Raw genomic sequence first — 12,474 nt, forward strand, 5'->3', positions numbered from 1 at the left:
TGATTAAAATACCAAGCAGCCTTCATCTCATAGAATGAAGACCTGTCATACCTTAATATCATTTTAAAAATATGTTTACAAGCTCTTGAAACGTGAAAACAGCATGTTTAGATTAAATCTGTGAGTTACCCTTACACACTCTGTGATTGCTGATTAAATATCACACTTCAAGGTTCAAGGTTCAAGGTTCTTTATTTGTCAAATGTGCTCCATGTTAAACATACAGCACAGATGAAATTGCAATCCCCCCCAACCCCCAGTGCAAACCTGCAGTGCATAAAAAGAGCACTAAATATATATAAACTTTATATCAGTATATTGACCAAAGATATCTCACATTGCATATTTTTCTCAGAATGTGCACGCCTGGTCAAAAGCTGTGCTCATTACAATGAAAAGTTTGGTATGTTTGGATGTGGAGAGCAAATATGCTTTTATTGTGAAGGAGGTCGTCAAAGTGCCGGTCCTCGTGGCCTTTAGAGGAGTGAACTTGATCAGCTGATAGTATTGTCGTGGTGCGTTCAGTGTGGGATCAGTGTTGACCGGCCGGCTGAGGAGAAAGTCGCGTGTCGTCATCGGCCTCTCAGGATAAACAGGAATTAAAGTGTCCGGACTTAAATCCGAACCTGGATCATAATCTCCTCCTCCAGAGTCAGATAGCGACATGGACGGGTTACTGAACACCTGTGGACGGAAAAGAGTCCAAACCGCGCTCTTTGTATTCCTCCTGGTCGTAAACGCAGCAGGTCAGTATATATATCTAAAGTTGTGATGAAGACAGGCTGTCTGCTTAATGAGATAATATTTGTCATGACAGCTCGAGCGTGATCAGCCAATCACAAGGCCGTTTCTGATTAAAAAAAACTAATTTCAGTGTGTTGCTGTTATGACTTTAAACCTCAGATCAGAAATATTTGGTTATATTACATTACTTTTTTTTTTTAAAGCCATTTAAAATAGTCTAAACGCTTACTTACTAACTGAAGGTGAACTAAATATATGAATGAACTTTGTAGTCTTGTAAAGATAACTTGTGTCACATTAAAACGGTTGTGTGTAAAGTTTGATCTCCAAGGAAAGTAATTACATTGATTGTTTAGAGGTCATTTTCTATGCTGCTTTACATCAGTTATTTTCTTCCTCCTTCCTCATGTTTATACATTTTTTAAAACATAAAATCAATAATACATTAGTTTGTAGTTACACATTGTATCGGCAACATCATTCAGATGGAGCTGATGAAGTGGAAAGAGTTTTGTTTTATTGAAGCAACGTGCCAGAAATATTTTAGCCATCAAGACATGAATCCCCTTCACTCCTTTGGAAGATGCCAAGAAATAGCAGACTTGAAGTGATTTTATTTTCCAGCAGGCTTTCTCTTTCTGATGAGACCACTTTTACAAAAGCTTAAAGGTGACTATGGTGTTTTGGTGGAGAAATGTGAAAGTTAGAGAAATGTACAGACGTTCATAACTCGTTACACAGACTGTCCTCAGAGGGAAAAATGGTCCCTGTTACACTGTCTAAAGATATGCTATGTGAGAAGTTATGGTGGGTCAACAACAGTGAAACCATTAATCTCCTGGTAGGTTTTTAACTCCAGTGTTTTCATAATGCACCTTTAACAACTTGTATCGTAAAAAGACATAAACCCAGCTGAATAATCTGTTTACAGTAATTAAAATATTTCTGAATTGCTACCAGTGTAAAAAAAAATAGCTGTAAACAATAACATTGAATAAAGTAAAATGACATTAAAGCTGCGATCTTAAAGATGAAAAATCCTCTCTGATGGCTTTTTTAACATTCATGTATACTTGACACACTGGTTACCAATCAGAATATATAGACACAGTGTAGTTCTATCTAAAGACCTTTATATACATTTCCTAGTAATGTTTTAACATGATTTTGTTTTAAAGTCTGCAGGTCTGATGACTTGTTGGAAAGTGAGAAACCTAAGAGTATTAAAGCCAGCGTTGGTTATTTTCTCCAGATACAGTTTTTAATATGTTGTTTGTAATTGTCTTTATGTCCTGACAGACATTAATAACTCATCTGCTCTGATAAAAGAACAAAGATAATCCTTCATCTGTAGCAGTTGTTAGCCTGTAAAAACTTCGACCAATGACTGCCACGAGGTACCAATCGGATGAACCAATCAGGCCTTCCTTTCTCCCTGCTCTACCTCTTGAGTGTGTTGTTGCCTGTTGTGAGCAGTAAAAACGCATGTAGCGTTAACTTACCGCTGAATAAGACGTATGTCGCTGATGTCCACTTCTGGTCTTTTATTGTTTTTCCGTTAAGTTAGTTTCATGACAAACAGTCGTTCAGGTAACCTGCCTTACTGAGAAGACCCCGATCATCTGGCTTGATTCTGGATCAAGAAGACGTTGATGCTGATTTTGTCTCTTTTATTTTCCCACAGCTGAGTGTCCGAAGCCTGACGGAGGAGAAAATACTGTTTTAAGCGATGGTTCCCTTCTGCTGAATGACTTTCCTGAGGGCTCTGAAGTCACATTAGAGTGTGGTCATGGATATGAGACAGACAGTGGCTCTGGAGTTATGACCTGCATCGATGAGAAGTGGACTAAACCAGATCTCAGCTGCAAAAGTGAGTCCTGCTTTCATAATGCATTTTTTTATCAAACAATCTAATGCTGCTGACAACAACTGTCGATGAATGCCTTTTAATTAAAGTGAAATTTTAAATTTTGTCTTTTACAGAGAAGGACTGTGGTACCCCTACACCTATGCCAAATATGACCTTTGATCTGAATCAAGGCTCCCTGTTTGGAGCTGTAGCAAGAGTCCTTTGTGATAAAGGGTGAGTTTTAATTAACCCCAGTCTCATTACTATCTCACTGGCAGGCATCGAAAAATGACCTTAGGTCTCCTTAACTCGTACTGTATATGAACTGGACTCGGGTTTTGATTTTAAAAGTAAAGCAAATGCAGAGGTGCTTTGAACATGCATTCTTGAATTTCCCTCGGGATCAATAAAGTATCTATCTATCTTCTGTTGGCCAGCAGGAGGCGATTTCACGAGTTAGAATCTGTTGACGTACAATGATGATACCAAAATATCCTTGTGACGGGTGCTGATTTATTGTTTATTAGGAGTCAGAGTGAGTACTGTAAGAGGCGCAGTTTTGAGGTCACACCGCTTCAACAAAAAAACAACAACAAGATGTTTAAATTACCAAAAAAAAGTCCCTCAGGTCAGTACAGCCCAGAGCAGAACAGATTCCTTTGTCAATTTGAAGCAGCCAGACACGTATTGCTATTAAAAGTTCAACAACTTGTGCTAGTTAGTGTTTGTTACTTTCCTCTCTGCCTATCCGATGCACACAGCGGAGATGTCATTTATGGGATTTCATACCTCATTTTAGCATCTGAAAAATAGAAAAGATACTTTTCGGGAAAAAAAGACTTAAAGTGTTTTCCTTCTTCCAAATGTGATCGCAATTCCAAGAAAAAAAAATCAGCCAACAACCCTAGGCTGTATGAAACACTTATAGTAAAGTCACTAATTGCATTTTGAAGTGCACTTCTGAAGCCCATCGATGGTGGTCGCCATATTGAAAATATTATCTCATTCCTATTTCTGTCAACCCCTTACAGTGTGGACAAAAAGACTATTCAGAACCAAATCGTTTTTTTCTTTTTCTAGCAGGCGGTAAACAATTTCTGCTGTCAAAGTAGGCTTTGTAAAATGGGTGTGTATGTGACTGCTAGGACTTTTGGAGCCAGCCTCAAGTGGACACTTGAGGAACTGATTACAACGGCCAAAAATACAGAACACAAGCTTCAAAACATTGAGGTCTAAAAACCAATTGATGACAATACTGATATATACATATAATGACAGTAAGCAAAATGAATATTGTAATAGAACAAACCTTTGGCCTGTCCATTTACTCCCTTTTATCACTTCACGTTTTCCCTCCCATTAAATAATACACCAAACGTGCTAATAGTTGTCCCTGCTAACTATGTCCCACTCTGACAGCCAATCAGTGTACATCTGAGAAGTCTTAAATCACGGAGAAGTTCCTACATGCAAGTTGGAGCAGAATCCCTGGGATTGGGAAGCGGGTTTCGGCATGGAGGCGTCATCTGCTTATTTCGCTAGAAATGACAAAGTTTGTTTATTCGCTGTAGCACAAACATTCGTCTCCTGGCAAGAAAACAACATGGCTGTGGTCAGAGAGCGTTACATCGTAGTTTCACTGATTAGAACTCTGGATCCCCTTTCATCGACAGCGAGCAATGTTGATACATAGATCATGACTAAACTCTGAAAGAATTTAGGTTAGGTTAGGTTTAGAGAGAAGGTACTCACTGTAGAGAAAATCATGGATTTATAGTATCGAGTAAACTGTCCTGCTTGTTTTCTTGCTTTTCTTTCCAACAGTTACAGAATCAGTGGATCCAGCTACAAACAGTGCTTCGCGTCAGGGTGGAGTGGAAGAGCAAAGTGTGAAAGTAAATCTCTCTTACTTTGTTTTGTTTTTTAACATAAAACTAGAAATTTTATTTTAAGGTGATGCCCCCTAAAAAAAGTGTCCAATATAAATCCTGAGTTTCCATCCTCTATCTAATGTAGAAATTGCTGAGTTGGCTTTGTCTCTTCGGCCTGTGTGAAGTTTTGCCTGTCTTGGTTTCCAAACTGTTTCAGTCAGAAAGGGGCAAAGTTTACATGAGACCAAAATGGATCATTTGTTTGAATTCTGAATGATTTTGCAGTAAAAGTGTGTTTCTTTGATCCTCAGTTGTAACCTGTGACAAACCTGATAATGTGACCAATGGGAAAAGCTCCTGGGACTCTCAGGATGTACCAAAATACGGAGAGACTGTAAAGTACACCTGTGATCAAGGATTCAATGTCACTGTGAATGACACCATCATGTGCACTGAAACGGGCAAATACAACGCCACGCCTCCTAAATGTGAAGGTAAGCACACTTTATACGCTGTGCTTGACGTTCGCTGTTGAGAAGGACGAAACTGAATGTATTGAAATCATTATAAAGTTATTAAGGGGCCTCAGAAGTTTACTCTGCTATGTTTCAGCTCATAACATACAGTCCACCTCACATTTCTGCTGGTTTACATTCATTCCACTGCAGTGTGAAAAATCAGCTTGCAGAAACTTAAATAAGATCAAAACTTGCACAGTGAACGTCCTGCTTTTCAAGCTGGTGCGTTCAAGGACAGTCAGACGTCAGTGAAAGTCACATGTTGCGTTCACTGGCTGCAGTAAATATCCTGAAAATGAATCCAAAAACAAGAACATCAGCTTAAATGATGTTCACAAATGTCCATGTGTATTTACTGATTTTATTTATTTAAAAAAAAACTATTCAGCATTTTTGATAATGAGTAGAATTAAAATGAGCTTCATTATAAATTTACACAAGCCATTTGAAATGTGCTTAGAGAAGACAGGGAGAATGTACAGTTTGGGATTTGTTTTAAGAGCAGAATGCTCACTAATGTTAGCCATATGTTGTTTTTTTGGGAAATATTGTTATTCCTCGAGAATACTGGAAATTCCTTCCAGGTTTAAGGTTAAGGTTTGAGTTTCCAGAGGTTTAAGACTGAATCTGTTACCCCCTTACATTACCAGATAAAGAGTGAAATAAACTAGTTCTAACCAAGATCCAACAGGGTTTAAAATAGACCATAACTCCTCTAAGTCTGTGCCCTGCCCTAGACTCAGGCTGTGCCAGGAACCTCACTGGTGAATCTTCAGTTTCTACTTGGCTTCTTCCTCCTGAAGGCCACACAGAGCTGGCTAACAAATCTCAGATATCAGAGTGTTGAAACTAAGACGAGTGTTTAGCAAGAAACAGAGTTCAAGTGCAAGTCGATCTTCACGCTGTTGAGAAATGAATTTAAAACAGTGGCTGCCGGGAGTGTCGTACACCAGAAACACCTGCCATGCTGTTGGCCTGTAATGAGTACATGATATAACATGCAGGTGTGGTCCCGTAATAACATTCACGCCCTGCATGATCAGTAGTGAGCACGCGGTGCACCTTTACGCGTCGGTAAAATCCTGCAATCTATGAAATCAAGAGCGCTCACAGCTCTTTCTCAGGACGCTGAGCACAGCTCACAGCTGGCAGGTTTAAACATAATCACTTTAACCCCTCTCTCTAACTCCTCTCCAGAGCACGACTCTCCATTCATGTCTGTACTCATGTCTGCTACACTTACCTCCCAAGAGCCGTGTATTAAATCAGGAGCAACCTTTAGACTGGAGGGGGTCTAGACTTACTCCCATTACGCTCATTTCTGCGACCCAACATTTAGTACGAAGAGAAGCACGGCACCGGTGCAAAACTGTCATTTGCCGTTCAAACACTTCTCGCATGTTAAAATAAGAATAAGATGCATGCTCTTCTGCCACGTTTTGAAATTGCTGATGTTCTTTATTTTAAGGTCAGAACATTTCAGAAGTGTTTTTATTTGGGTCTACAACAGATGATAAAATAACAACGTTTACACCGACACCTGCAACACCAGAACAAGGTATGCAGTATGAACGTTTTACAAGCAGAAATGTAAAACTCAAGTTTTTAAAGTCAGAATGTGCGACTTTTTGACCCTTGAGCACCAGCATCAAACCAAAACAAACTTCTCTTTGGCGACACCTTACACGAGTCCTCCGCTCTCCGACCGCGACGCACATCCAAGCCCTCTCCCCTTCGCGTCTGCACAAAGGAGTCATCACACTGGATGGCGCTTTTTAGTAGACAGTCATGACAGAGGAGATGCTGGATTTCTGCTGCCGCACATTCTGCCTTTAAAGATAAAAGTTTGTTTTGTTCATCACCTCCCTTACGATATCATGTATTCTATGAAAATCTCTCTTTGCAGTTGTCAGAGATATTATGACGACAGCTTCACCCGACAAAGACACAACTCGGAGAGAATCGACTGTTTCAAACAGGGCAACAACTCTTCCCCCTTCACTACAAGGTACAGAAAACTGTCAACCAGCATGCTGTTATCTGTAAAAACAACAACTTTTAGACACAGTATGAGTGGATTATGTGCATTAAATACTTGAGTTCATCAGTTGAAATAGACTTTAATAATCAACACTGAGACTCTTTATCATTCTGATCGTTCTGTTCGAAGGTGGCGGAGGCATTTCGACACCTGAGGATAAACATACTCCGTCGGTTGTCACATCAACAACTTCATCAAAAGGTACGATTGAACGATTCAACGGAAAAGCAGCGAAGTTTCCATTTGAGCGTTTTAACAGTTACGAGCTTAGATTTAAGAACAGACTTCAGCTTGTGGAAATGTTACTGTACATCCAACGAGCGGACACTTCAGACGGCTGCAGACTTCTAAACTTAGCGTGTTGTTTCTTCTTGGTCTGAGATGTGTGCTTTTCAAACCCGGTGGTTTTCACTGGAACATTTGGTCTCCATGGGAAAGAAATGAACCTAAAGAGTTTAAACGGCACATAAGAGACGAGTAATGACCTCTGTGCTGAGCTTCCAAACCATTTACAAGAGAACTAAATCATCAGTGTAGACCCCTGTGGTGAAAAATGTAACTTTAATCTCTTAGCTTCGCTTGCCCTATACATTATGAAGTAGTGACTTATTATGAATGATGTCATCATGCTTCCTTTTGCCGTTTCCTGCCTTACACCTACACGGCGGCAGCGATAAAAATACCAATAAAAAAAATAATCAATCTTGTTGTTGAAGGCCTGTTTGCATACATTTATAGATAGAGGCAGAATGTTCTTTTGAGTCTGTTTCACCAGCAGCTAAAAACTCCTCACAGGCGCTTTAAAGTACAAAAACGAAGACGTGAAACACACGGAAAAAGTGTGACATTCTGGGAAATACACTTTCTGTGTTTGAAGTGTTGAAACAACACTGACAGTTTTGTGTGTTTAATGAGTCAAAGCTGCTTCTTGGCTCCCAGCAGTTGCTAGGCAACAGAGCGGAGAATCCAGGAAGTGTCTTCTCCCTGCCGTGATGCAACCTTGAAAATAACCCCGTGTGAATGACTTATTTTTTTGTTAAAGATTAAACCGACGAGGAATAAGCAGAGATCACATGTTACGTTGTGAGTTTTTTCTGGCCGGCTGACTTTGTCTTGTTTTGACCTGTAAACAAACGTTGAGACCGCCTCTTAAACGCACTCAGACAGCCTTTCTAATATGTTGTTTGCAAAGCTCATGTTAATCCTTTTGATTTCCTGACTGGAGATAACTGCCATTTAATAAGATCAGACATGCTTCACTCACTGTCCCAGTTAATATTCTAATTAATTTTGTAAATATAATTGTACTTTTACCCCTCCCTGATGTGACATGAAGACACTGAGGCTCTAATCAGCTGTAAACAAAGTGGACGTTAATGATAGCCTGAGATGTTCAGTTTGTGCAGACCTTTTTTTAATAGGTTTAATGTTGTTTTGAATACAGCCGGCGTCAGTCCTGTAATTACTGTTCAACAAGCTGACATATTAACAATGCTCTTTCATATCTTTCAGACATGAATGATGCAACTGTTGAACCCAACATGGAGAACCGTAAGTTTTTTGAGCTTATCAGTCATACCAAGATGTCGGTGTGAGGGGTTATTGACGCCTTTAAAATAACTCTGCATGTGTCTCTTTCAGGATATTTACCCATTGTAATCAGTGTGATAAGCATTTCATTAGGTAATGTAAAATTAATCTCTTTGGTCCAGTAATTTTTTCCATTTATACCACAGGACAGATGTAAATATGTGACTTTTTTTCTCTACAGCTGTGTGTTTAGTTCTTCTCTTTGTACACAAGTTTCTCATGAGGAAAAAAGGGTGAGTTTAATATTTAATTCTTGAAACATTAAACGCACGACTCATATCTGGTTCTGCTTTCTGTCCTTGCAAGTTCACTCCAATGCACACAAGTCAATGTTGGCACCATGTTTCTGCATGGGTAACTTACTGAAGCTAACTCTGCAGCTGGTTCAGATACCTCACTGTTTGAGGAAATCTAGACGTCTGTGTTTCCGGACTTATGCTTAGGAATGAGGGAAGTCAACAGGAAATCCTTTAGCTGAACCTGTTGTGACATGAAAAACTGAATCAGGGCAAAAATACCCTCTGGTCAGATATAATTCATGCATCTTTAATGGTTTAACTACATATGCATGATGTTTGAAAGTCACTTCTTGTCTACACAGAGACACAGATAGACAATGTCTCTTACATGACATTATTTATTCATGACCTAAATGATGACAGAAAGTTACTTAAAGTCTGCGTAAAGCAATAAAAATGTCTTTTTTTAATGGTCCCAAATTATGCAAATGTGTCCCTAGTCTTTCTACAAATTCTGAGACCAAGCCCATCCTCTCCATCTTTTGCCTGCTCCACTTTTTAAAAAAATGTGTGCTCAAACAGGGCAATTGTATATTTTCCCTTTGTGACGTCACAAAGGGCAGTAGCTCCTCCCCCAGGTGGGTGACACTCCCAAGAGCTAGGTGTCTGTTCTGCCCTCTGAGTCCGCCTTCTCACAGTAAACAATTGGGCATTTTCTCATAATCTGGGAGTTGTGAACATGTTTGGGACACATAATAGTGTTTGAAAACATGGTGAAGTGTATTTTAGTAATAAAATAGTAATTTAGTACAAAAAATACAAAACTTTAAAAATCTGTCCAAAATTCATTTAGACGAAGTTCTGTCTTTTTATGTTTACAGCTATTTTCTGTGTTGAAAGACCAATTTCTGATTTTGCTTTACACTGACTCACACTTTTAACACCAGAGAGGTTTTATTTGAGCATGAAACTCCAATTAACTCTCAAAACAAAGCTTTGCCTATTTTAACAAAGGTTCAAGGTTAATGTACAAAAATCCAGATTCTCTGAAAGGTGCCGTCACTAATCTATCTCTGTGGAATGCTAATTAAAACTTTCATCATACGAATAACATAACTGAGTAATTCTGACACATATTCCTTATTTGGTGACACTTTAGCTCATATGACACCAGGGAGGACCTGAAGCCGGAGTTATTACAGTTCCAAAATCTTTAGCCCACCTCACTAAGGTACCGGTCAACTTCTGTATATTTACTGTGATTAAAAGCTGATACCACCACAGTACCCTTTAAAAACATATTCAAGAGTTGTTCAAGTTACTTCCCAAATATTAATGATGAGCTAGAAATAGATATTATGCAAAACAAAAGGCATGCTTCTTGTTCTACTTTCAGTGATCTCTCTGCTGTGTGAACAACGCTCACCATAAACCATTTTCTCTTCATTTTTCTTGTCCACTCCAGCTTGATAAGTGGAATGGTGCCTATCTATTCAAGAACATCTGTGACCCCGGACAGACGAGCCGACAGATTATAGCAGCGCCTCTCTGGGTTTGAAGAAGGGAAAACTCACTTTACTGTCAATGCACCTCAAAACAACAGATAATCCAAACTGCTGCGTTCCAGGCTCATAATTTAATTCAACTTCCGATGATCAAAAGCACTTAATGTAATGATTTATTTTTTTATGACCACTTTATTTTAAGTATTGTAAATAGATTATGCCACTTTAGTTTCACTATTTTGTACTATTTACTTATTTATGTTGTAAACTGGAATTAAAACTCGCGTCTTTAACTGATGAAGTGTTGCAAAACCTATTTAATCGTTTGAGTTTGTACATGTTTTTGTGTCATGAATGTGCTGTTTTTGTTCATACACGTTTGTGTTAAAGGGAACATTGTGGTCAGTTCAGTTTGCAGACTGTAAGAGCCGCTGATAAAGATATTATCAGCTGCATTCTTCGCCTCCTGACTTTCTTTCGTCATTGTCTATTGTGTTGGAGCTCTTTCTGCAAACTGTGCAAAATAATGCAACCCTTTCTATCATGGCAATATATACATTCGTGCCGAACAATGAATGGCGTCTACCATGTTGACACATGCTTAATAAATCCTCAAGAGGTTGTTTAAAATCTTTTTAAATCAGTTAAACAAAAAAACTTCTGGAAGATTAAGTTTTAATACCATCAAACCTTTGCAACAAGATTTAAATGCATATACTGTATCACATTTTTTTAATATTTATTTGGGGTTTTTTGTGCCTTTATCGGAGAGATAGGACCGTGGATAGAGATGAAAATCTGGGAAAAAGAGAGTTGGGAATTATATGTCAGAAAGGAGCCACAGGTGGGATTTGAACCTGAGCTGCACGCTTGCAGGACTATAGCCTCTGTACATGGAGTGCATGCACTAACCACTGCCTGCCAACACCCGTTGAAGGCACGTTAAGAGAACACATGTAAACTGTCCTTTATGATTGGCATTGAATGAAATAACATTTTCTGTGAAAATACAAAAAAGCCTCAATTTAAGAGACGACCTTGAAGCTAATGTTGCATATCGTTCACTTTTAACAAAGCAGCAGTTTTTAGTTGTCAATGGAAGCATTCATGGTCATGGCAGCAGAGAAAGGCCAGGCAGTAATCCTGGCAGGGGTGTGGAGAGGAAAGCCCCGTAATAAAGTGACTCCACTGTTTCATTGTACCCGGGTCTGCCAGAGGCCTGAAGTATGCCTCCAAAAGATCAAAGAAACTGTGACGCTGAATGACTGTCAGTCAGATATTACAATTTTGATTTTGGCAATAAATGAGCTTCGGAGATATTAAAGGGAGGTTGTGACTAACTTGTGAAATCGTCTGGAAGAGGAAAACATGGTCATAAAGAAGATATGAACTCATCATGGCAGTAATTCATCTTAGTTATGAGGACAGACAGGGTATTATCAGAAAGGGAGGAGGGGGTAAATGTTTTTCCCAGAGAGAGAGAGAGAGCGGTCGACAACAGAAGTGGTAGTCATCAGCTACCCTCACAAGCAGCTCCTCCTGGAAAAAAAAAAAAAAAACACGAGGGAGCTGGGGCTCCGGATAGCCTCGCAGTGATGCCCTGTGGACAAAGGCTTGTCCTCGTCAAAGCAGCCCTGGGTTCAAATCAAACCTCAGCCTTTATCCCCCACTTTCTCTCCTCCCAACATTTCCAGTCTCTCTTCAGCTGTCCTATCCAACAGGAAAAAGGAAAAATGTCCCAAAAAATACATTATTACAGCTGTTTCCGCCTGAAACCAAATGTCTGAACCACAGCAGATGATATTGTTTTCTTTCATGACAATAACCCCAGACACTCTTTTATGGGTTTAGTCATGATGGGGAGTCAAGCCGACATAAACCGTCTAAGTGCCAAAGATGCTGAATGCAAAGAACCAACATTTCCAATTTATCTGATACATACTCTTCACTTTGCCTGGGGATTTGCCAAAAACTACATTTCCCTGCAGTTGAGAGACATAATGCTGCCTTTATAAGGGCAGATGACATTTGTCATCGCTTTGACTTTAAAATGTCTTAATATGACTGAAAGTAAGAAAATTAGAAGATGACTGGACACAGACGCTTAAAATAATAAG

The 12,474-nt window shown here is 39.2% G+C and overlaps 1 protein-coding gene across 2 annotated transcripts; it reads left to right on the plus strand.

Annotated features, from left to right (window-relative positions):
- Positions 1-517: 517 nt before the first annotated feature.
- LOC306821966 (complement factor H) lies at positions 518-10,812 on the plus strand. Of its 2 annotated transcripts, XM_079340638.1 has the most exons (12): positions 518-746; positions 2,429-2,614; positions 2,728-2,827; positions 4,418-4,488; positions 4,776-4,958; positions 6,889-6,990; positions 7,153-7,224; positions 8,536-8,574; positions 8,665-8,706; positions 8,795-8,846; positions 10,012-10,083; positions 10,318-10,812. In XM_079340638.1, the coding sequence occupies exons 1-11, from the start codon at positions 665-667 to the stop codon at positions 10,067-10,069; spliced, it is 987 nt and encodes a 328-aa protein (XP_079196764.1). In that variant the 5' UTR covers positions 518-664; the 3' UTR covers positions 10,070-10,083; positions 10,318-10,812. The 2 variants fall into 2 exon arrangements, with proteins under 2 accessions (XP_079196764.1, XP_079196763.1); XM_079340637.1 differs by lacking the exon at positions 10,012-10,083.
- Positions 10,813-12,474: the final 1,662 nt, after the last annotated feature.

Source organism: Symphodus melops, assembly GCF_947650265.1.
Source record: "Symphodus melops genome assembly, chromosome: 4".
NCBI classification, from domain to species: Eukaryota; Metazoa; Chordata; class Actinopteri; order Labriformes; family Labridae; genus Symphodus; species Symphodus melops.